This window comes from Pseudophryne corroboree, chromosome 2, assembly GCF_028390025.1.
Source record: "Pseudophryne corroboree isolate aPseCor3 chromosome 2, aPseCor3.hap2, whole genome shotgun sequence".
Classification (NCBI taxonomy): domain Eukaryota; kingdom Metazoa; phylum Chordata; class Amphibia; order Anura; family Myobatrachidae; genus Pseudophryne; species Pseudophryne corroboree.
The window spans coordinates 392,703,559-392,729,246 of NC_086445.1; the positions used below are offsets into that span (position 1 = coordinate 392,703,559).

The 25,688-nt window shown below is 47.1% G+C and overlaps 1 protein-coding gene across 2 annotated transcripts in view; it reads left to right on the forward strand.

Moving 5' to 3' along the window:
* The window catches only part of ATP10A (ATPase phospholipid transporting 10A (putative)), a 483,218-nt gene that overhangs the window by 89,912 nt on the left and 367,618 nt on the right, over nt 1-25,688 (forward strand). For both annotated transcript variants that reach the window (XM_063953310.1, XM_063953309.1), the window contains exon 2: nt 22,924-23,128. In XM_063953310.1, the coding sequence (XP_063809380.1) occupies nt 22,924-23,128 (205 nt within the window). The remainder of the gene's footprint in view (nt 1-22,923; nt 23,129-25,688) is intronic.

Genomic DNA, 25,688 nt, shown 5'->3' on the forward strand with positions numbered 1-25,688 from the left:
GAGGCCAGGAATGCCCCTACGGAGGAATTCCAGGTGGGCTGCATATTCAGCCCCCTTTCTCTATCGTCCTAGTGGATGCTGGGGTTCCTGAAAGGACCATGGGGAATAGCGGCTCCGCAGGAGACAGGGCACAAAAAGTAAAGCTTTTCCGATCAGGTGGTGTGCACTGGCTCCTCCCCCTATGACCCTCCTCCAGACTCCAGTTAGATTTTTGTGCCCGGCCGAGAAGGGTGCAATCTAGGTGGCTCTCCTAAAGAGCTGCTTAGAGAAAGTTTAGCTAGGTTTTTTATGTTACAGTGATTCCTGCTGGCAACAGGATCACTGCAGCGAGGGACTGAGGGGAGAAGGAGTCAACTCACCTGCGTGCAGGATGGATTGGCTTCTTGGCTACTGGACATCAAGCTCCAGAGGGACGATCACAGGTACAGCCTGGATGGTCACCGGAGCCGCGCCGCCGGCCCCCTTGCAGATGCTGAAGACAGAAGAGGTCCAGAATCGGCGGCTGAAGACTCCTGCAGTCTTCTAAAGGTAGCGCACAGCACTGCAGCTGTGCGCCATTTTCCTCTCAGCACACTTCACACGGCAGTCACTGAGGGTGCAGGGCGCTGGGAGGGGGGCGCCCTGGGAGGCAAATGAGTACCTATAAAGGCTAAAAATACCTCACATATAGCCCTAGAGGCTATATGGAGATATTTAACCCCTGCCTGATTTCTCAAAATAGCGGGAGACGAGCCCGCCGGAAAAGGGGCGGGGCCTATCTCCTCAGCACACGGCGCCATTTCCTCTCACAGCTCCGCTGGTCAGGACGGCTCCCAGGTCTCTCCCCTGCACTGCACTACAGAAACAGGGTAAAACAGAGAGGGGGGGCAAATTTATGGCGATATTTTTATATAACAAAGCAGCTATAGGGGAGCACTTATTATAAGGCTATCCCTGATATATATATAGCGCTTTTGGTGTGTGCTGGCAAACTCTCCCTCTGTCTCCCCAAAGGGCTAGTGGGTCCTGTCTTCATTAGGAGCATTCCCTGTGTGTCTGCTGTGTGTCGGTACGTGTGTGTCGACATGTATGAGGACGATATTGGTGTGGAGGCGGAGCAATTGCCAAATATGGGGATGTCACCTCCTAGGGGGTCGACACCAGAATGGATGCCTTTATTTATGGAACTACGGGATAGTGTCAACACGCTAAAGCAGTCGTTTGACGACATGAGACGGCCGGACAATCAATTAGTGCCTGTCCAGGCGACTCAAACACCGTCAGGGGCTGTGAAACGCCCTTTGCCTCAGTCGGTCGACACAGACCCAGACACAGGCGATGACTCCAGTGGTGACGGTGACGAATCAACCGTATTTTCCAGTAGGGCCACACGTTATATGATTTTGGCAATGAAGGAGGCGTTACATTTAGCTGATACTACAGGTACCACTAAACAGGGTATTATGTGGGGTATGAAAAAACTACCTATAGTTTTTCCTGAATCAGAAGAACTAAATGACGTGTGTAATGAAGCGTGGGTTGCCCCTGATAAAAAGCTGATAATTTCAAAGAAATTATTGGCATTATACCCTTTCCCGCCAGAGGTTAGGGAGCGCTGGGAAACACCTCCTAGGGTGGACAAGGCGCTAACACGCTTATCTAAACAAGTGGCGTTACCCTCTCCTGAGACGGCCGCACTTAAAGATCCATCAGATAGGAGGATGGAAAATATCCAAAAAAGTATATACACACATGCAGGTGTTATACTACGACCAGCTGTAGCAACTGCCTGGATGGGCAGTGCGGGGGTAGTTTGGTCAGAATCCCTGATTGAAAATATTGATACCCTGGACAGGGACAATATTTTACTGTCGTTAGAACAAATAAAGGATGCATTTCTTTATATGCGTGATGCACAGAGGGATATATGCACACTGGCATCACGGGTAAGTGCTATGTCCATTTCGGCCAGAAGAGCTTTATGGACGCGACAGTGGACAGGCGATGCGGATTCAAAACGGCATATGGAAGTTTTGCCGTATAAGGGGGAGGAGTTATTTGGAGTCGGTCTATCAGATTTGGTGGCCACGGCTACAGCCGGGAAATCCACCTTTCTACCTCAAGTCACTCCCCAACAGAAAAAGGCACCGACTTTTCAACCGCAGCCCTTTCGTTCCTTTAAAAATAAGAGAGCAAAGGGCTATTCATATTTGCCACGAGGCAAAGGTCGAGGGAAGAGACAGCAACACGCAGCTCCTTCCCAGGATCAGAAGCCCTCCCCGGCTTCTACAAAAGCCTCAGCATGACGCTGGGGCTTCTCAAGCGGACTCGGGGACGGTGGGCGGTCGTCTCAAAAATTACAGCGCGCAGTGGGCTCACTCGCAAGTAGATCCCTGGATCCTGCAGATAATATCTCAGGGATACAGGTTGGAATTAGAGACAGATCCACCTCGCCGTTTCCTGAGGTCTGCTTTACCAACGTCCCCCTCCGAAAGGGAGACGGTGTTGGAAGCCATTCACAAGCTGTACTCTCAGCAGGTGATAGTCAAGGTACCTCTTCTGCAACAAGGGAAGGGGTATTATTCCACTCTTTTTGTGGTACCGAAGCCGGATGGCTCGGTAAGGCCTATTCTAAATCTGAAGTCCTTGAACCTGTACATAAAGAAGTTCAAGTTCAAAATGGAGTCACTCAGAGCAGTGATAGCGAACCTGGAAGAGGGGGACTTTATGGTATCCTTGGACATCAAGGATGCGTATCTCCACGTTCCAATTTACCCCTCACACCAGGGGTACCTCAGGTTCGTTGTACAAAACTGTCACTATCAGTTTCAGACGCTGCCGTTCGGATTGTCCACGGCACCTCGGATCTTTACAAAGGTAATGGCCGAGATGATGATTCTTCTTCGAAGAAAAGGCGTATTAATTATCCCATACTTGGACGATCTCCTAATAAGGGCGAGGTCCAGAGAACAGCTAGAGATGGGATTAGCACTGTCTCAAGAAGTGCTAAAACAGCACGGGTGGATTCTGAATATTCCAAAATCCCAGTTAATGCCGACAACTCGTCTGCTGTTCCTAGGGATGATTCTGGACACGGTTCAGAAAAAGGTTTTTCTCCCGGAGGAAAAAGCCAAGGAGTTATCCGAGCTTGTCAGGAACCTCCTAAAACCAGGAAAGGTGTCTGTACATCAATGCACAAGAGTCCTGGGAAAAATGGTGGCTTCTTACGAAGCAATTCCATTCGGCAGATTCCACGCAAGAATTTTCCAAAGGGATCTGTTGGACAAATGGTAAGGGTCGCATCTTCAGATGCACCTACGGATAACCCTGTCTCCAAGGACAAGGGTGTCTCTTCTGTGGTGGTTGCAGAGTGCTCATCTATTGGAGGGCCGCAGATTCGGCATACAGGATTGGATCCTGGTGACCACGGACGCCAGCCTGAGAGGCTGGGGAGCAGTCACACAAGGAAGAAACTTCCAGGGAGTATGGACGAGCCTGGAAACGTCTCTTCACATAAACATTCTGGAACTAAGAGCAATATACAATGCTCTAAACCAGGCAGAACCTCTGCTTCAGGGAAAACCGGTATTGATCCAGTCGGACAACATCACGGCAGTCGCCCATGTGAACAGACAGGGCGGCACAAGAAGCAGGAGGGCAATGGCAGAAGCTGCAAGGATTCTTCGCTGGGCAGAGAATCATGTGATAGCACTGTCAGCAGTGTTCATCCCGGGAGTGGACAACTGGGAAGCAGACTTCCTCAGCAGACACGATCTTCACCCGGGAGAGTGGGGACTTCATCCAGAAGTCTTCCACATGCTGGTAACCCGTTGGGAAAGACCAATGGTGGACATGATGGCGTCTCGCCTCAACAAAAAACTGGACAGGTATTGCGCCAGGTCAAGAGATCCGCAGGCAATAGCTGTGGACGCGCTGGTAACGCCTTGGGTGTACCAGTCGGTGTATGTGTTTCCTCCTCTGCCTCTCATACCAAAAGTATTGAGAATTATACGGCAAAGAGGCGTAAGAACGATACTAGTGGTTCCGGATTGGCCAAGGAGGACTTGGTACCCGGAACTTCAAGAGATGATCACGGAAGATCCGTGGCCTCTACCTCTAAGGAGGGACTTGCTTCAGCAGGGTCCCTGTCTGTTTCAAGACTTACCGCGGCTGCGTTTGACGGCATGGCGGTTGAACGCCGGATCCTAAAGGAAAGAGGCATGCCGGAAGAAGTCATTCCTACTTTGATTAAAGCAAGGAAGGAAGTAACCGTGCAACATTATCACCGAATTTGGCGAAAATATGTTGCGTGGTGCGAAGATCGGAGTGCTCCGACGGAGGAATTTCAACTGGGTCGATTCCTACATTTCCTGCAATCAGGATTGTCAATGGGTCTCAAATTGGGATCTATTAAGGTTCAAATTTCGGCCCTGTCGATTTTCTTTCAAAAAGAATTGGCTTCAGTCCCTGAAGTCCAGACCTTTGTTAAGGGAGTGCTGCATATACAGCCTCCTGTGGTGCCTCCAGTGGCACCGTGGGATCTAAATGTGGTTTTGGACTTCCTAAAATCTCATTGGTTTGAACCACTAAAAAAGGTGGATTTGAAATATCTCACATGGAAAGTGACCATGCTTCTAGCCCTGGCTTCTGCCAGGAGAGTGTCAGAATTGGCAGCTTTATCTTACAAAAGCCCATATCTGATTTTCCATTCGGACAGGGCAGAACTGCGGACTCGTCCGCATTTTCTCCCTAAGGTGGTGTCAGCATTTCATCTGAACCAGCCTATTGTAGTGCCTGCGGCTACAAGTGACTTGGAGGACTCCAAGTTACTGGACGTTGTCAGAGCATTAAAAATATATATTGCAAGGACAGCTGGAGTCAGAAAATCTGACTCGTTGTTTATATTGTATGCACCCAACAAGATGGGTGCTCCTGCGTCTAAGCAGACGATTGCTCGTTGGATCTGTAGCACAATCCAACTTGCACATTCTGTGGCAGGCTTGCCACAGCCTAAATCTGTAAAGGCCCACTCCACAAGGAAGGTGGGCTCATCTTGGGCGGCTGCCCGAGGGGTCTCGGCATTACAACTTTGCCGAGCAGCTACGTGGTCAGGGGAGAACACGTTTGTAAAATTTTACAAATTTGATACTCTGGCTAAGGAGGACCTGGAGTTCTCTCATTCGGTGCTGCAGAGTCATCCGCACTCTCCCGCCCGTTTGGGAGCTTTGGTATAATCCCCATGGTCCTTTCAGGAACCCCAGCATCCACTAGGACGATAGAGAAAATAAGATTTTACTTACCGATAAATCTATTTCTCGGAGTCCGTAGTGGATGCTGGGCGCCCATCCCAAGTGCGGATTATCTGCATAAATTGTACATAGTTATTGTTAACTAATTCGGGTTATTGTTGAAGGAAGCCATCTTTCAGAGGCTCCGCTGTTATCATACTGTTAACTGGGTTTAGATCACAAGTTGTACGGTGTGATTGGTGTGGCTGGTATGAGTCTTACCCGGGATTCAAAATCCTCCCTTATTGTGTACGCTCGTCCGGGCACAGTACCTAACTGGAGTCTGGAGGAGGGTCATAGGGGGAGGAGCCAGTGCACACCACCTGATCGGAAAAGCTTTACTTTTTGTGCCCTGTCTCCTGCGGAGCCGCTATTCCCCATGGTCCTTTCAGGAACCCCAGCATCCACTACGGACTCCGAGAAATAGATTTATCGGTAAGTAAAATCTTATTTTTGTGCCTCCAGTGGCACCTTGGGATCTTAACGTGGTGTTGAGTTTCCTGAAGTCGCACTGGTTTGAGCCACTCAAAACCGTGGAGTTAAAATTTCTCACGTGGAAGGTGGTCATGCTATTAGCCTTGGCTTCAGCTAGGCGTGTGTCAGAATTAGCGGCTTTGTCACATAAAAGCCCCTATCTGGTTTTCCATATGGACAGGGCAGAATTGCGGACCCGTCCACAATTTCTGCTAAAAGTGGTGTCATCTTTTCATATGAACCAACCTATTGTGGTGCCTGTGGCTACTCGTGACTTGGAGGATTCCGAGTTGTTCGATGTGGTCAGGGCTTTGAAGGTTTATGTAGCCAGAACGGCTAGAGTCAGGAAAACTGAGTTGCTGTTTATCCTGTATGCATCCAACAAGCTGGGTGCTCCTGCTTCAAAGCAAACTATTGCTCGCTGGATCTGTAACACGATTCAGCAAGCTCATTCTGCGGCTGGTTTGCCGCTTCCAAAATCAGTAAAAGCCCACTCCACAAGGAAGGTGGGCTCTTCTTGGGCGGCTGCCCGAGGGGTCTCTGCATTACAGCTTTGCCGAGCAGCTACTCGGTCAGGTTCAAACACACTTGCAAAGTTTTACAAGTTTGATACCCTGGCTGAGGAGGACCTTGTGTTTGCTCATTCGGTGCTGCAGAGTCATCCGCACTCTCCTGCCCGTTTGGGAGCTTTGGTATAATCCCCATGGTCCTTACGGAGTCCCCAGCATCCACTAGGACGTTAGAGAAAATAAGATTTTACTTACCGGTAAATCTATTTCTCGTAGTCCGTAGTGGATGCTGGGCGCCCGTCCCAAGTGCGAACTTCTTCTGCAATACTTGTATATAGTTATTGCTTAATTAAGGGTTATGTTGTGGTTGCATCAGGGTTGATCTGATGCTCCGTTGTTGTGTTAACTGGGTAAGGTTATCACAAGTTATACGGTGTGACTGGTATGAGTCTTGCCCTGGATTCCAAGGTCCTTTCCTTGTACTGTCAGCTCTTCCGGGCACAGTTTCTCTAACTGAGGTCTGGAGGAGGGACATAGAGGGAGGTGCCAGAGCACACCAGTATCCAAATTCTTTCTTAAAGTGCCCTGTCTCCTGCGGAGCCCCTCTATTCCCCATGGTCCTTACGGAGTCCCCAGCATCCACTACGGACTATGAGAAATAGATTTACCGGTAAGTAAAATCTTATTTTTTGCTGTTTACAATTTTTTCCATTTCTTCTGTTTAGATTTTATATTGTGTATTAAAAGTGTGTTTTTATCAGAAACACTTTCCAATTTTTTTAAATACTTGTTATATAGGTGCCTGTTTGCACATATATTTTGTTCCAGCGATGTGGTGTTCCCTATAATTTGTGATGGCTGCCTTTATTACAATAATTGTGCACCATAGAATATATTGCCCTATTCTCAGAACTCTAGTTGGCTGGTAGTGTCCAAAATGAGACTAAAAAGTGAGTGCAATTGACCATTAAGTAGGATATAATGATGGATTGTTTTTAACACAGCAGAAAGCTTGTTTTCGGTGAGGCTCTTGCAATAAGTATTAGATATTATTGAGGTTTCACATCATATATTTGTGTCATCAGATATGGCTAAGCTTGCCTATTCACCTTTTTAGGTATTTAGGATATTTTATCAGTGTAATTATGCAATATTATTGTGTAAAACCACACACACTTTTAGAAATAACATTAAAGTTTCTGTAAACTATGGTATTTAGCAGACTGCTGCTTATAGACGTGCATGGGAGACCTCTTCTTATTTTCCTGCCCAATTGGACTGCAGAACAGAACCCTCAAATTGGGATTATCATACCACCTAAATCAGAACAGTTAAGTGGTATGCTTTAAATGTGTCTAAATAAACAAATACATTTACAAAATTGCCCTGTACTTGCTGTTAAGGGGGGAATACGATAGATTGTAAGCTTGCGAGCAGGGCCTTCCTACCTTTGACTGTTTGTTATTACCCAGTTTTGTTTTATCATTGTTATTTCCAATTGTAAAGCGCAACGGAATTTGCTGCGCTATATAAGAAACTTCATAAATAATACAATTTTCTGTGGTAAATTACCACGGCTAATTGCTCCCTTGGGGACTATCCAATTATCCTCGAAATGCAGCAATATCAGGAAATAATTTTTTCCATTGCTTAGAGGCAGGCGGAAAAAAAAATCCCCAATAACTGACCCCTTTTCGTGAAGAAACAGGCAATTTTTCGCATAAAAAAAGGGCTAGAATTGAATTGCCTGAAAACCACAAACAGGGAAAAATTGGGAAATCGGACCAATTGTGAGCAATTGAATTCCCCCTTAAATCTTGTCATTACTTCTATTTAATTTTTTCATAGCCCTAAAGAGAATGATGCTTGTCGGTCAAAATTGTTAAAAACTACTTATAAATTGATGAATCTGTAGAACTGTGTTCCAGAATAAAACCATTGTTCACATTCTCCTTTCTTCAAAAGTAACTTATTAATGTTTTCCTGCTTACAATTGCACTAAATGTAAATGTCACCTCACACAGTCAAGCAAAGAAAAACATTCAACTAGACTATGCTACGTAGATCCATGGAGTTGACAGTGAAGCATTTTAAACAAATCTCCCCATCTGTTGATAACTTGCGTTTGTATAATTTGTAACAGAGCTGATAACTATTTCATCAGCCTGCTCTTGCCATGTTACACTTTCTGTTTGGCATGCGGTTTGCCTTCTAAAAGGAAACTCAAGAACATTTTTAGTAGGCTAAGATTGTGGGTTTTTTTTGTTTTGTTCTAAATTCTGTACATATTTGAAAGCATTAATTTGATTGGTAGATGCCAAACTGTATGCTTGGCTATGCTTAAATAAAAGATCATATGAGGGAGGCTCTGGTGCGTAATTGTTTTTTTTTTGTTTTTTGTTTTTTTCAAACAGTTTGAAAGTTTAAAAGAAATCTAAATGACTTAAATTAATTTCATTACGTACACTGAGTTTCACCATTTGTATTCTGAACCACTTTCTATTTCAATGCAGCTCTTCATTGATACATGTGAACTAATAAATCATCTTTGTAAATTGTGAGAGTGCACAAATTGGCTGTTTTCACTAGTGTACATTACATTTGTAAATCAGTATGTAAAACAAAGTTATTTCAAGGTTTACCCCTTTTACACCGCCAGCTTCTAAGACGGGTTATTGCACGTGAGCGTGTAAAAGGGCCCAATTGGAGTAATCTGGGTCGAGTGAACCGGTGTTCCAACTCGGGTAGTTTGCAGGGATGAACCTGGCAAGTTGTGCTGTGGAAACAGGAAGCCGGGTTGATGCGACCCGTTTCCCGTTCACACTGTATGGACAGGCGGCGCTTGGAGATCATGGGATCTCCAAGTGCCGTCACTGCTGACGTCACCATCCTGGCAATATGCCGGGTTGGAAACTGCTACGGAGAGAACAATGTGGGCACCGATGGCAGTAAAGTACCAGACTCGGGCCCCCTATATGTGACACAATGACTGTAAAATGTAGGTTCATACAAGGGTTTGACTTGATATTGCAATCTTCCTGCATCAGTTTTAAAGTGCCTCATGTCACTACTCTGCAGTACTTGGGAGTGCTCTGCTTATTCTACTACTTCAGTCTGTTGCTTACTACTTACCTCACTTGCAGCACTGCTGTCACCTATCTGGCCACATGAGTGTGCTGGACACCAACTGTGTGCACTATGCTCCTTATATATATGTCTCTGCTGCTGTGAATGTTCCAGACATCTTGCTGGCTATAGTTTTGTTCTAGCAACAGCTTTCAAATTAAGCATTAACCCTAAAGCATGGAGTAGCTTACAGTGGAATGAAAAGTTTTATGCCCCCCTTCATCCCTCCATATTTCAATTTTTCTTACGTCCTAGTGGATGCTGGGGACTCCGTAAGGACCATGGGGAATAGACGGGCTCCGCAGGAGACAGGGCACCTCAAGAAAGAATTAGGAATACTGGTGTGCACTGGCTCCTCCCTCTATGTCCCTCCTCCAGACCTCAGTTTGAATCTGTGCCCGGACGAGCTGGGTGCACCTTAGTGAGCTCTCCTGAGCTTGCTAAATAGAAAGTATTTTGTTAGGATTTTTTTTTATTTTCAGAGAGATCTGCTGGCAACAGACTCTCTGCTACGTGGGACTGAGGGGAGAGAAGCAGCCCTACTCACTGTGGATAGGTCTTGCTTCTTAGGCTACTGGACACCATTAGCTCCAGAGGGATCGAACACAGGAACGCACCCTTGGTCGTCCGATCCCAGAGCCGCGCCGCCGTCCCCCTCGCAGAGCCAGAAGCCGGCGTGAGAAGCAAGAAGACTTCAAAAGCGGCGGCAGAAGACTCCAGTCTTCATATGAGGTAGCGCACAGCACTGCAGCTGTGCGCCATTGCTCCCACATTAAACCCACACACTCCGGTCACTGTAGGGTGCAGGGCGCAGGGGCGGGCGCCCTGGGCAGCAATAGAGACCTCTTGACAAAGTGGCATATATACAGTTGGGCACTGTATATGTGCAAGAGCCCCCGCCATTATTTTACACAAAATCGCGGGACAGAAGCCCGCCGCTGAGGGGGCGGGGCTTCTTCCTCAGCACTCACCAGCGCCATTTTCTCTCCACAGCTCCGCTGAGAGGAAGCTCCCCAGGCTCTCCCCTGCAGATTCACGGTAGAAAGAGGGTAAAAAGAGGGGGGGGGGGGGGGGCACATAAATTTAGCGCAAAATCAGTGTATACAGCAGCTACTGGGTAAACACTAAGTTACTGTGTAATTCCTGGGTCATATAGCGCTGGGGTGTGTGCTGGCATACTCTGTCTCTCCAAAAGGCCTTGGGGTTCTGTCCTCAAATAGAGCATCCCCTGTGTGTGTGGTGTGTCGGTACGCTTGTGTCGGCATGTTTGACGAGGAAGGCTATGTGGAAGCAGAGCAGGTATTAATGAATGTGGGATCGCCGCCGACGCCCGATTGGATGGATATGTGGAAGGTTTTAAATGATAATGTTACTTCCTTGCATAAAAGGTTGGATAAAGCTGAAGCCTTGGGACAGTCAGGGTCTCAACCCATGCCTGATCCTACAGCGCAGAGGCCGTCAGGGTCTCAGAAGCGCCCACTATCCCAAATTGTTGACACAGATATCGACACGGATTCTGACTCCAGTGTCGATGGCGATGATGCAAAGTTGCAGCCTAAAGTGGCTAAAGCCATCCGCTACATGATTATAGCAATGAAGGATGTATTACACATCTCAGAGGAAAACCCAGTCCCTGACAAGAGGGTTTATATGTTTGGGGAAAAAAGGCATGAGGTGACCTTTCCCCCTTCACATGAGTTAAATGAGTTATGTGAAAAAGCTTGGGAATCTCCAGATAGAAAAATGCAGATTTCCAAACGGTTGCTTATGGCGTATCCTTTCCCGCCAGCGGACAGGTTACGCTGGGAATCCTCCCCTAGGGTAGACAAAGCTTTGACACGCTTATCTAAGAAGGTAGCCCTGCCGTCACAGGATACGGCCACCCTAAAAGATCCTGCGGATAGAAAACAGGAAGGTATCCTGAAGTCCGTTTATACACATTCAGGTACCATACTAAGGCCGGCAATTGCGTCGGCCTGGATGTGTAGTGCTGTAGCAGCATGGACAGATACTTTATCTGAGGAACTTGATACCTTGGACGAGGATACTATATTACTGACTCTGGGGCATATAAAAGACGCTGTCCTATATATGAGAGATGCCCAAAGAGACATTAGCCTACTGGGCTCTAGAATAAATGCAATGTCGATTTCTGCCAGAAGGGTCCTGTGGACTCTGCAATGGACAGGTGATGCCGACTCAAAAAGGCACATGGAGGTTTTACCTTATAAGGGTGAGGAATTGTTTGGGGACGGTTTCTCGGACCTAGTTTCCACAGCTACGGCTGGGAAGTCAAATTTTTTGCCATATATTCCCTCACAACCTAAGAAAGCACCATATTACCAAATGCAGTCCTTTCGATCACAAAGAGGCAAGAAAGTCCGAGGTGCGTCCTTTCTTGCCAGAGGCAGGGGTAGAGGAAAGAAGCTGCACAATACAGCTAGTTCCCAGGAACAGAAGTCCTCCCCGGCTTCCACTAAATCCACCGCATGACGCTGGGGCTCCACAGGTGGAGCCAGGATCGGTGGGGGCACGTCTCTGAAATTTCAGCCACCAGTGGGTTCGCTCACGGGTGGATCCTTGGGCTATACAGATTGTATCTCAGGGATACAAGCTGGAATTCGAAGTGATGTCCCCTCACAGTTACCTCAAATCGGCCCTGCCAGCTTCCCCCATAGAGAGGGAAATGGTGTTAGCGGCAATTCACAAATTATATCTCCAGCAGGTGGTGGTAAAGGTTCCCCTCCTTCAACAGGGAAGGGGGTTACTATTCCACAATGTTTGTGGTACCGAAACCGGACGGTTCGGTCAGACCCATATTGAATTTAAAATCCCTGAACATTTACCTGAAAAGGTTCAAGTTCAAGATGGAATCGCTCAGAGCGGTCATTGCAAGCCTGGAAGAGGGGGATTTTATGGTATCTCTGGACATAAAGGATGCTTACCTGCATGTCCCCATTTAGCCACCTCATCAGGAGTACCTCAGATTTGTGGTACAGGACTGTCATTACCAATTCCAGACGTTGCCGTTTGGTCTGTCCACGGCACCGAGAATATTTACCAAGGTGATGGCAGAAATTATGGTACTTTGCGAAAACAAGGAGTCACAATTATCCCATACTTGGACGATCTCATAAAAGCGAGGTCCAGAGAGCAGTTGCTGATCAGCGTAGCACACTCTCGGGAAGTGTTGCAACAGCACGGCTGGATTCTGAATATTCCAAAGTCGCAGCTGATTCCTACGACGCATCTGCCCTTCCTGGGCATGATTCTGGACACAGACCAGAAGAAGGTTTTTCTCCCGGTGGAGAAGGCTCAGGAGCTCGTGACTCTGGTCAGAGACCTCTTAAAACCAAAACGGGTATCGGTGCATCAATGCACGCGAGTCCTGGGAAAGATGGTGGCGTCATACGAAGCCATTCCCTTCGGCAGGTTCCATGCGAAGACCTTTCAGTGGGATCTTCAGATGCAGCGGCTGATCACCCTATCCCCCAGGGCCAGGGTGTCTCTTCTGTGGTGGCTGCAGAGTACTCACCTTCTCGAGGGTCGCAGGTTCGGCATTCAGGACTGGGTCCTGGTGACCACGGATGCAAGCCTCCGAGGGTGGGGGGCAGTCGCACAGGGAAGAAATTTCCAGGGTCTGTGGTCAAGTCAGGAGACTTATCTGCACATCAATATCCTGGAACTAAGGGCCATATACAACGCCCTAAGTCAAGCGGAGCCTCTGCTTCGCAACCAACCGGTGCTGATTCAGTCAGACAACATCACCGCAGTGGCTCATGTAAACCGCCAAGGCGGCACAAGGAGCAGGGTGGCGATGGCGGAAGCCACCAGAATTCTTCGCTGGGCGGAGAATCACGTAAAAGCACTGTCAGCAGTGTTCATTCCGGGAGTGGACAACTGGGAAGCAGACTTCCTCAGCAGGCACGACCTCCACCCGGGAGAGTGGGGACTTCATCAAGAAGTCTTCACACAGATTACAAGTCGTTGGGAACTGCCACAGGTGGACATGATGGCATCCCGCCTCAACAAAAAGCTACAAATGTATTGCGCCAGATCAAGAGACCCTCAGGCGATAGCTGTGGACGCACTAGTGACACCGTGGGTGTTCCAGTCGGTTTGTGTGTTTCCTCCTCTTCCTCTCATACCCAAGGTGCTGAGAATCGTAAGAAAAAGAGGAGTGAGAACAATACTCATTGTTCCGGATTGGCCAAGAAGGACTTGGTGTCCGGAACTGCAAGAAATGCTCACAGAGGACCCATGGCCTCTGCCTCTCAGACAGGATCTGTTTTAACAGGGGCCCTGTCTGTTCCAAGACTTACCGCGGCTGCGTTTGACGGCATGGCGGTTGAACGCCGGATCCTAGCAGAAAAAGGCATTCCGGATGAGGTTATTCCTACGCTAATAAAGGCTAGGAAGGACGTGACGGCTAAACATTATCACCGTATATGGCGAAAATATGTTGCTTGGTGTGAGGCCAGGAATACCCCTACAGAGGAATTCCAGCTGGGCCGTTTCCTTCACTTCCTACAGTCGGGAGTGACTATGGGCTTAAAATTGGGGTCCATTAAAGTCCAGATTTCAGCCCTATCCATTTTCTTTCAAAAGGAACTGGCTTCTCTTCCTGAAGTTCAGACGTTTGTAAAGGGAGTGCTGCATATTCAGCCCCCTTTTGTGCCACCAGTGGCACCTTGGGATCTTAACGTGGTGTTGAGTTTCCTGAAATCACACTGGTTTGAGCCACTTAAAACCGTGGAGTTAAAATATATCACGTGGAAGGTGGTCATGCTATTGGCCTTAGCTTCGGGTAGGCGTCTGTCAGAATTGGCGGCTTTGTCACATAAAAGCCCCTATCTGGTTTTCCATATGGACAGGGCAGAATTACGGACTCGTCCGCAATTTCTGCCAAAAGTGGTGTCATGTTTTCATTTGAACCAACCTATTTAGGTGCCTGCGGCTACTCGTGACTTGGAGGATGCCAAGTTACTAGATGTAGTCAGGGCTTTGAAGGTTTATGTAGCCAGAACGGCTGGAGTCAGGAAAACTGAGTTGCTGTTTATCCTGTATGCATCCAACAAGCTGGGTGCTCCTGCTTCAAAGCAAACTATTGCTCGCTGGATCTGTAACACGATTCAGCAGGCTCATTCTGCGGCTGGATTGCCGCCTCCAAAATCAGTAAAAGCCCATTCCACAAGGAAGGTGTGCTCTTCTTGGGCGGCTGCCCGAGGGGTCTCGGCATTACAGCTTTGCCGAGCAGCTACTTGGTCGGGTTCAAACACTTTTGCAAAGTTTTACAAGTTTGATACCCTGGCTGAGGAGGACCTTGTGTTTGCTCATTCGGTGTTGCAGAGTCATCCGCACTCTCCCGCCCGTTTGGGAGCTTTGGTATAATCCCCATGGTCCTTACAGAGTCCCCAGCATCCACTAGGACGTTAGAGAAAATAAGATTTTACTTACCGGTAAATCTATTTCTCGTAGTCCGTAGTGGATGCTGGGCGCCCGTCCCAAGTGCGCACTTCTTCTGCAATACTTGTATATAGTTATTGCTTAAATAAGGGTTATGTTATGGTTGCATCAGGTTTATCTGATGCTCTGTTGTTGTTCATACTGTTAAATGGGTAAGTTTATCACGAGTTATACGGTGTGATGATTGTGGCTGGTATGAGTCTTACCCTGGATTCCAAAATCCTTTCCTTGTACTGTCAGCTCTTCCGGGCACAGTTTCCTTAACTGAGGTCTGGAGGGACATAGAGGGAGGAGCCAGTGCACACCAGTATTCCTAATTCTTTCTTGAGGTGCCCTGTCTCCTGCGGAGCCCGTCTATTCCCCATGGTCCTTACGGAGTCCCCAGCATCCACTACGGACTACGAGAAATAGATTTACCGGTAAGTAAAATCTTATTTTTGTTCATATTTGTCACACTTAATTGTTTCAGATCTAAGATAAGGACAACCTAAGTAAACATATTCTTTTAAGATTTATTTGCCATCAAACTATGACTGCAGGAAATAAGATGCTGGAGACATTACACTTACGTATGTGATCACTGCCTCAATCATACCCCGAAAATGTTCACGGCACTCCTGTGTTTTTGCTGCCATTTCCATTGCCTCCCCCAAATGTTCTCTGACAGTCAGTCACTTTGCGAATAAATCATCTCTGCAAGAGCCATAGCTGAACTATCGTGGCAGATGTGCAGTGGGACTTATACGCATGCACAGACTACCGATAACCGCTCTTTCCTCTTTATTTAAATGTTATGTTTGAAAATTCTGACACCGCACACAACTCCTTTCTTCATCAGTATATGTTCAGTATTCCGGGGTTTTTTTTGTTTACATTTGGTAAAACAAGCAAAATACTGGTTAGCTTGAGGTAAGGTCGATCAACGCTTAAAGAGTCCCTTTTGTTGAACTGCAAAAAGACATGCATTTAGATGGATATTTCAATAAAGATTTATAGAATAATTCCAAGTGAGATGTGTTATGTTTGAAAAGAAAACTCACATATCGTTGGCCTATTTATGGACTGTGAACCTCCCCAACCTTTTCCCAATATATAACAATAATGGTAACCATTCAAAAAATATTTAAAAAATGCTTTAATCGTCATCTGGCTGGGTCATGCACATATCACCACTGGCAAAGTGTGATAATTGACACTGCTCCAGGACAATATCACCAGGGTAGCTCTGTATCACTCAGCTGCCCTCAGGGCCTGATCAACCAATAGGCTTATCAGGCTGCAGCCTAGAGTGATGGGTCCTTGGGGGGGGGGGGGGGGGGGATCATGATGTCTTGCGCTGTACCGGCCCGCGCTCTTAGAGCAACTTGCCCACTCCCCAACCACCGGCGCCACGGACTGCGGTTTTCCATTACAGCACCTTGCAGTAAGTTTGAAGATCTCATGGTGTTGGTCAGTTGGGTGTATACTGTACAGTATAATCGTGTGTTATTTGCAGTAAGTATGGCTGTAGACCCCACATGATACCCAAGCAGAGGTGGGGTTTCTTCCAGGTGCAGCATTGTGCTGTGTGCATATATATTTCTCATACGTCCTAGAGGATGCTGGGGTCACCATTAGAACCATGGAGTATAGACGGGATCTGCAGGAGACATGGGCACTTTAAGACTTTCAAAGGGTGTGAACTGGCTCCTCCCTCTATGCCCCTCCTCCAGACTCCAGTATAGAATTGTGCATAGTGAGACTTGATGCACTCTGAGGAGCTCTACTGAGTTTCTCGGAAAAGACTTATGTTAGGTTTTTTTATTTTCAGGGAGAACTGCTGGCAACAGTCTCCCTGCTTCGTGGGACTTAGGGGAGAGAAGTATGACCTACTTCTAGTGAGTTTAAAGGCTCTGCTTCTTGGCTACAGGACACCATTAGCTCCTGAGGGCTTGATCGCTAGGTACGCCTAGATGTTCGCTCCCAGAGCCGGCCGTCACCCCCCTTACAGAGCCAGAAGTCAGAAGACAGGTGAGTAGAAGAAGCAAAGAAGACTTCAGTGACTGCATTCTGAGGTACCGCACAGCGATGGCACGCTGTGCGCCATGCTCCCACACGCAGCAGCACTACAGGGTTTTGGGGGCAGGGCGGGCGGGCACACGCCCTGGGCAGCATAAAAATCCTCATTTTGACACTGGCAAGAGGGGACATTAGTGCCAAGGCACTGTCCTAACCCCCGCCAGTATAAATATTTGTTGAAAATTAAGGCGGTGGAGCTTCTTCCTCACAGCTCACACACACACACTGCTGACAACTGCAGGGCGCAGGGGGGGCGCCCTGGGAGGCATAACCTCGTTTATGGCAAAAGGCACATTGTCCTACCCCCGCCAGTATAATTCTATATTTATTTAAGAACGAGTGAAGCGCGCCATTACGGGGGCGGGGCTTCTTCCCCACTAGGCCAGCACACTAAGCAGCGCCATTTTCTCTTCACAAGAGAAACGCTGGTCCTCCCTTCACTACTGACTTGTATCAGGGTGCAAAAACGAGGGGGGCGAGGTATATGGTGTTTGTATTATAATATAAAAGCGCTGCAGATATATTTCACAGATTGGGTGTGCTTGGCGCTGGGGTGTGAGCTGGCTTTTTCCTCTCTGTGTCCATCTGACAGAGGTCTGTCCTCTAAGTCCCAGTGTGTCTGGGAGTGTGTGTGGTACACGTGTGTGTGACATGTCTGAGGCAGGGAGTTCCTCCCCGGAGGAAGCCATTTTAGGGACACAGAGTTGTAAGGTGGCGACGTTAACTGGCACACCAAAAGCCTGCACATTAGGAGTTTAGATAAGGCTGTATCTAATTCTGCATGCTGGATCTGTGGAAGATGTGTTTTTTTTTTTTTCAGGATCTGTTCTTTCATCTGCAGGCGACCCTCTGGGTCACAAAGTCCGTTTACAGTTATGACTACTGCTACCGACACGAGTCCTGTGTCGACGATAGGGACTCCAGGGAAATAGATCAAATTAGACTCCCTCCCACGAGCTTAATATATTCTTTTTCGGCAGTCACCCCCTGTGTTAGACAGTGCACTGTCCAGATTGAAAAAGAAGGTAATTCTCCCTGCACCTGGCACGGCTTCACTAAAAGAGCTGGCAGACCGAAAGATGAAAACTACGTTAAAATCCATTTATGTTGCAATTGGTACACTGCTCAGGCCCGCTATTGCTTGCGCGTGGGTGAGTCGCGCTATCGACAAATGGTCAGTAAGCGTGTCATCAGAATTTGACACGATTGATAAAAATGAGATACTCCTGAAGTTAGGGAATATCAAAGATGCTGCCGCATACATCCTAGGATGAAAGATATTGGACTCTTGAGTTCACAAGCAGCTACTATGGCAGTATCGGCTCGGCGGGCGTTGGGGATTCGCCAGTGGAACGCGGATGCAGATTCCCAGAGAAATATGGAGGATCTCCTATACAAAGTTGAGGCCTTATTTGGCGATGGACTGGATGCGTTAGTCTTGGTGACTACCGCAGGTAAGTTCACATTCTTGCCCTCTGCACCTGCACCGGCAAAAAAGTACACCCTCGCATGCAGTCCTTTCAACCCAGTAAGTACAGCGAGAGGTTTCCCCTTCTTTGCAGGTAGGGGAAGTGACGGAAAGTTGTCCACAGCGGCTTCAGGTTCCCAAGAACAGAAGTCTATCCATACTTCTGCCAAGGCTACAGCAGGACGCTGGGGCTCCCTCGCGGGAGGTCGCTCAGGTGGGGGCACGTCTAAAACTGTTCAGTCGGGGTTGGAGTTAATCTGGCCTGGATCCCTGGGTTTTTACAAATACTGTCCCAGAAGTACAAACTGGAGTTCAAGACGTTCCCCATCCCCCATGCCGATTTTTCAAATCTACCTTGCCAGCTTCTCTTCCAGGAAGAGAAACAGTTATAATGGTATTTCAAAAATTATGTCAGGAACAGGTCATAGTCCTGGTGTCTGGGTCACAACATAGGGAGGGGTTTTTATTCAAGCCTCTTTGTAATTCCGAAACCAGATGGCTCGGTTCAGACTGATCCTAAACCAAAAAAATAAAATAAAAAAATAAATATGAATCTCTTCTTACAACGGTTCAAGTTCAAGATGGAATCACTGGGGGCAGTGATTTCCAGTCTGGAGGAGGGGGATTACAGGGTGTCAATAGACGTAAAGAATGCTTACCTGCATGGTCCCATGTATCCTCCTCACCAGGCTTATCTGAGACTCGCGGTTCAGGATTGCCATTACCAATTCCAGACATTACCTTTCGGTCTCTCCACGGCGCCGAGGGTTTTCACCAAGGTGATGGCGGAGATGATGGTCATCCTGCGTGAAGAAGGAGTCCATATAATTCCTTTTTTTAGACGATCCCCTGATAAAGGCGAGATCCAGGGAGCGGTTGGTACAAAACATAGCGTTCTCCCTGTCCATACACCAACAACACGGTTGGATCATAATTTTTCCAGGAAAGATTTTCTTGTTTTCGGAAGGATTCTGGACAGGGAAGTTCAGAGTGTTTTTCTTCCGGTCAAAAAGGCTCTGGAAATCCAGAAAATGGTAAAACTAGTTTTAAAACCATCAAGTGTGTCGATCCATCAGTGCAAATATGGTGGCGGCCTACGAGACCATACAGTTGGCAGTTTCCATGCCAGGGTAGTCCATTGGGACCTGTTGGGAAAGTGGATCCCACCTACACATGCACCGGAAGATAGTCCTGTCGTCGAAAGCCAGGATTTCACTCTTGTGGTGGCTACACAGCTCGCACCTGCTAGAGGGACGCAGATTCGGGATTCAGGACTGGGTCCTGGTAACCACGGATGCAAGTCTCCGAGGATGAGGAGCTGTCACTCAAGGGAAAAGCTTCCAAGGAAAATGATAGTCAGGAAGCCTGCCTTCTCATGAACATGCTGAAATTGAGAACCATTTACAACGGCCTTCAACAAGCGGTACATCTTCTTCAAGATCAGCCCGTGCAGATCCAGTTGGATAATGTAACTACAAGGTGGAACGAAAAGCAGAGCGGAATTGGCAGAGGTGTCGAAGATCCTACTCTGGGCAGGAAAGACATGTAGGGGCTCTGTCGGCGGTTTTCATTCCGGGAGTGGACATCTGGGAAGTAGACTTCCTCAGCAGACACTATCTCCATCCGGGAGAGTGGGACCTCCAACGGGAAGTCCTTGCAGAGGTGACAAGTCTTTGGGGAGTTCCTCAAGTAGACATTATGACACCTTGTCTCAACGAGAAGCTTCAGAAATATTGTTCAAGGTCAGGAGACCCTCAGGCAATAGCAGTGGATGCACTGGTGACCCAGTGGCTATTCTGGTCTGTGTATGTATTTTCTACACTTCCACTGATCCCAAGAGTTCTCGGGATCATAAGAACAACATGGGTTCGGGCAATTTTCATTGCCCAGACTGGCCAAGGAGGGCTTGGTGCCCAGATCCTCGGGAGTTGCTCAGGATAATGTCCGGGGCCTCTTCGCGAGGACCTACTACGGTAGGTCCCGTGCGTGTACCTAGACTTACCGCGGCTGCGTTTGACGACATGACTGTTTAGCCCCGGATCCTTGCCCGAAAGGGTATTCCCAAGGTAGTCATGCCCACTCTTATTCAGGCCAGGAAAGGAGTAACGTCTACACATTACCACTGTATTGGGAGAAAATATGTGTCTGGGTTGATTCCAAGAAGGCTCCAACGGAAGAGTTTCAGTTAGGGCGTTTTTTCTCCATTTCCTACAGGCTGGAGTGAATGCAGTCTGAAATTGGATTACATTAAGGTCCAGATTTCAACATTGGCAATTTTCTTTCAGTTACAATTGGCTTCACTTCCAGGAGGTCAGATTTTCGTAAAAAGGTGTGTTGCGCATCCGAACCTCCATTGGTACCTCCAGTGGCACCATGGGATCTTAAGGTGGTGTTGCAGTTTCCTCAATTACGTTTGTTTGAACCTTTACAGAAGGTGAAGTTGCAGCTTCTCACTTGAGAAGCGGTCATCCTGTTGGCCTTGGCATCTGCAAGGCGGGTGTCTGAGTTAGGGGCCTTGGCGCACAAGATCCCTTATTTGATCTTCCATGAAGATAGAGCTGAATTAAGGACACGTCAGCGTTTTCTACCGAAGGTGGTTTCCTTTTTCTACAGGGACCGACCAAAGTCTCTGGAGGTGGTTGGAGCTTTGAAGATTATGTCGCCTGAACGGCTCAGATTAGGAAGGCAGAGGCTCTGTTTGTCCTGTATGCTCCCAACAAGATTGGGTGTCCTGCTTCCAAGCAGACCATTGCGCGCTGGATCTGTGGTGCGATTCAGCATGCTCATTTCAAGGCTGGATTGACGTTACCGAAATCTGTGAAGGCCCGTTCTACGAGAAAGGTTGGCTAGTCCTGGGCGACTGCCCGGGGGAAGTCTCGGCATTACAACTTTGCCGAGCAGCTACTTGGTCGGGTTGAAACACGTTTGCAATGTTTTACGAGTTTAATACCCTGGCCGATGAGGACCTCATGTTGGTCAATTGGTGCTGCAGAGTCATCCGCACTCTCCCGCCCGTTCTGGATCTTTGGTATAAACCCCATGGTTCTAATGGTGACCCCAGCATCCTCTAGGACGTATGAGAAAATAGGATTTTAATACCTACTGGTAAATCCTTTTCTCTTAGTCCATAGAGGATGCTGGGCGCCCGTCCCTGTGCGTACAGTATCTGCAGTTATTGGTTGTGGTTACACACATGTTGTTGTGTTACGTTTTTTTTGTCAGCATATTGCTAAATATTGTTCATGCCGTTGGCTTGTGTTCTGTTGAACGCCACGTTCTGTGGCATCCTTGAGGGCTGAGCTGGTAAGATGCTCACCTTAGTTTAACAATAAATCCTTTCCTCGAAATGTCCGTCTCCCTGGGCACAGTTCATATAACTGGAGTCTGGAGGAGGGGCATAGAGGGAGGAGCCAGTTCACACCCTTTGAAAGTCTTAAAGTGCCCATGTCTCCTGCGGATCCCGTCTATACCCCATGGTTCTAATGGTGACCCCAGCATCCTCTACGGACTAAGAGAAAAGGATTTACCGGTAGGTATTATAATCCTATTATTCCATATTAGTCTAGGGTGGCTGGAACCCTTAATCAGGCCCTGGCTGCCCTTCTCGTATATTCTTAATAAATATGCTCGAGATCTATGCGTATATCAGCAGGTATTGGCAATAAACTCTTATCGTTGCATATTTATTAATAGGCCCCTTAGAGTCCCACTATGCACTATGCTAATATAGAAAATTATATTTATAGCATTCTTCAGACACGTTTTCAAATGAGCAGTGGTGTTAACGCGGTACACACTGGCCGACCTCAGCTAGTTAGCAATCAGCAATAAATCGCTGATTGCTAATTAGGGGATATGGCCAGTGCATACACACTGAACAATATCATTCAGTGACGTCATCCCCCTTACTCCCCGAAAATGCAGCTCAAAGATATACAGTAGTTAACATTGATCTGCATGTTCTGTAGGTGATGGATGAACGAGAACGACCCGCAGGTGTGAACATCGTTCATCCATACACACTGGCCGATAAGAACAATATAATGATCGCATCATTATCGTTCATAACGTTATTTCATATCTGCCAGTGTTTATGCGGCTGTCTTTTAAAAAAAACTATAAGGCAATAGATATTTTCTTTGATTAATGAAATATATTTACTGCTATTCTGACTTATGTAGTAAAGTCAGTCCTGAGCTAGCTGTGGCTCCAATTTTTTGTGGTTGTAAAAGTCCCAGTATGGCTGCCAAGCATTTGCTTTGACTGACATGGCATGCTGATATCGGTAGTTCTTCAGGTTGCATGCCACAGGCTGACTATCTTTGGTGTCAGTGATTTCCACTAACTTATGAATTGTAAGGACAATGGAAACACATTAATGACACAAGATCAGAGCAATGGTTAGCATGTCTCCAGAGGAGAGATACTTTATAAACCACAATCTTTGCACATGTTGATATTTGCTTCTGTGTTTTTTTTTCTTTTTTACTGTTACTGTACAACCAATGTAATACCTCATGTATTTCTATAAGATTGCAACCGTTTCTTTCCCCAGGAACGAGAGGAAATACGTGGAGAGATACTGGAAAGAAGTACAAGTTGGTGACTTTGTCCAGCTGCGGTGCAATGAGATCATCCCTGCTGATATACTGCTGCTCTCCTCCAGTGATCCAGATGGGCTCTGTCACATAGAAACTGCTAATCTGGATGGAGAAACCAATCTAAAACAAAGACAAGTAGTAAAGAGGTTCACTGAGCTGGTAAGAAAACAGTTTGTGGATGTGTGTAATTATATATATATAATGTGTGTAAGTGTAAATATGTGTTTATATATGTGTGTGATGTGTGCCCTCAAGGCTGTTGTAGCAGGGTCACGCACCCTGTCCATTTTTTAAATGTAAAAAATACCCTGCCCTTTTTTCAGTACATCATGCAGAATCATTAATCAGAAATATACATACATACATACATACATACATACATACATACATACATACATACATACATACATTAGAAATCCAGAGGTCTTAGTTACATACAGTTTGCAAACGTATGATAAGCCACCAGGCACCGACAAGGCTCCTCTGATGCTGGTGGTTCCTAACTCTAGGTCTGGGCCTGGGGTGTAGAACCCCACAAACCGGCAAAGGCCAGCTAACCCCAGGGCAGCACAACGCGAGAAGATAAAGTGTTAGTATGTGTTACTAAAGGAAAACAAAATCTATATACAAAAATGAATATACTAGTGAAAAGTGTAATTAAAAGACCAGCAGGATTAATAAATGTGTTAAGGGTGTGCTAAATAAGATCTCGCAGTGTGCTACCCCAAAGCAGCCCAGCCCTACCAATCCAGGGGGAACCGCACCCCAGACTAGCCCCAGGTACTACTACTACTACTACTACTACTACTACTACCACTACCACTACTACCACCAGCCCTTCCGGGTAATATAACATAATGCCACATGATAGAATCATTAATCACCCTCTTGCATAAAGATTTCAAAAGTCAGAGCACATGTACCAATGTAGTTGTCTACTCCGATCTCTGATAGTGGTACACAATATCTATCCTCTGAGAATGGGATTGCAGAGCAGATACTGTAAATGGCATCAGTGCTATGGCTGCCTGCGTAACGCAGCGCTCTGATGAAGAGTCGAAGAACAGGCTTAGCAGTGAGCATGTACTGCTTAAGGTGGGTACACACTAGAGCGACAGGGATTCGTTACGAGGGCTGCAGGGGCGTGCAATCCCCCATACACACTGAGCGATGTAGGCAAAATGTTGTTACGAGATGGCATTTCGTGCCGACATCGCTCTAGGTCAGTGATTTTCAACCTTTTTTTTACTCGCGGCACACCGAACAATATTTTAAAATTGCCAAGGCACACCATCAGTTCCCCACAGTAAAAAAAAAAAAAAAAATCCACACATACATTGGCCTACACAGAAAAAACAATCACATTGCTCCCTACATAAATCTTATTGCTCCCCACATAAATCAATCACATTGCTCCCCACATAAATCCATAAATCCTTATTCTCCCCACATAAGTCCTATGCCCCCCACAGGAGAAATAACATAACAAATATTAGCCCCTACCGCTCAGCTGTCCTCCTCCGTGTCCCTCAGTGGCGGGGGTTGTTCATAGTGGAGTGCTGCGAATACTGAGCAGCGGGTGGTCGGCAGGTGTGGATGTGGGTGGGCAAGGAAAGCTGTGTATGCAGGCAGGAACTGGAAGATGCATATGCAGGCGGGTGGGCTGGCTGGGTGGTGAGACGCGGTGGCCGTGACCTATGACATCATACCGCCGCTTCTTCAAGGCATAGGTCACGGCCGGAGCACGACTGATTCTCTAAGAAGAGCCCGGGCCAACAGTTCACTCTGAAGGTGCAGGAAGCTGCTCTGGCTCCACGGCACACCTTGCAACTGGTCGCGGCACACTAGTGTGTCACGGCACACAGGTTGAAAAAGCCTGCTCTAGTGTATACCCAGCTTTACAGTATTTCACTAGTAGAACGACATTTATTTTGTACCAAACCCAATGACAGTGGTACTTCTATCGGGTGTGGTATTGAAAGTCGACAGTAACAAGGTCGACAATGTCTAGGTCGACCACTATTGGTCGACAGTAACTAGGTCGACAGGGTGTCTAGGTCGACAGGGTCTTTAGGTCGACATGTTCTAGGTCGACAGGTCGAAAGGTCGACATGAGTTTTTAATGTTAGTTTGGTGTCGTTTTCTTCGTAGAGTGACCGGGAACCCCAATTAGTGCACCGCGTCCCCTCGCATGGCTCGCTTCGCTCGCCATGCTTCGGGCATGGTGCCTTCACTCCGCTACCGCTTCGCTCGGCACAGATTACCGTTCCTATCGTAGTCCACGTGGATCGTTAAGTATGAAAAGGTTCAAAAAAAGAAAAGAAAAAGATTGTGAAAAATTCATGTCGACCTTTTGACATGTCGACCTAGACACCCTGTCGACCTAGTTACTGTCGACCAATAGTGGTCGACCTAGTTACTGTCGACTTTCAATCCGGATCCCACTGCTATCACTTCCTCCTGAGAACAGGGGAGCAATTGATCTAATTAAAAACCCTCTTAACATTTCTTATGAATTATCACCGCTTCTGCAGTGGGGGGGACACATTTATTTATTATTTATATGCCACTACTGATCTTTCAAAAAGTCTGGACGTATACAGTATTTTTCTTTGTACAGATATTGGGTGTTACATGATTGATCAATATACATTTAGGGGTATATGATACACTAAGGGGAAAATATATGTATAAAAACTATGAACATAAGTGCTTTGTT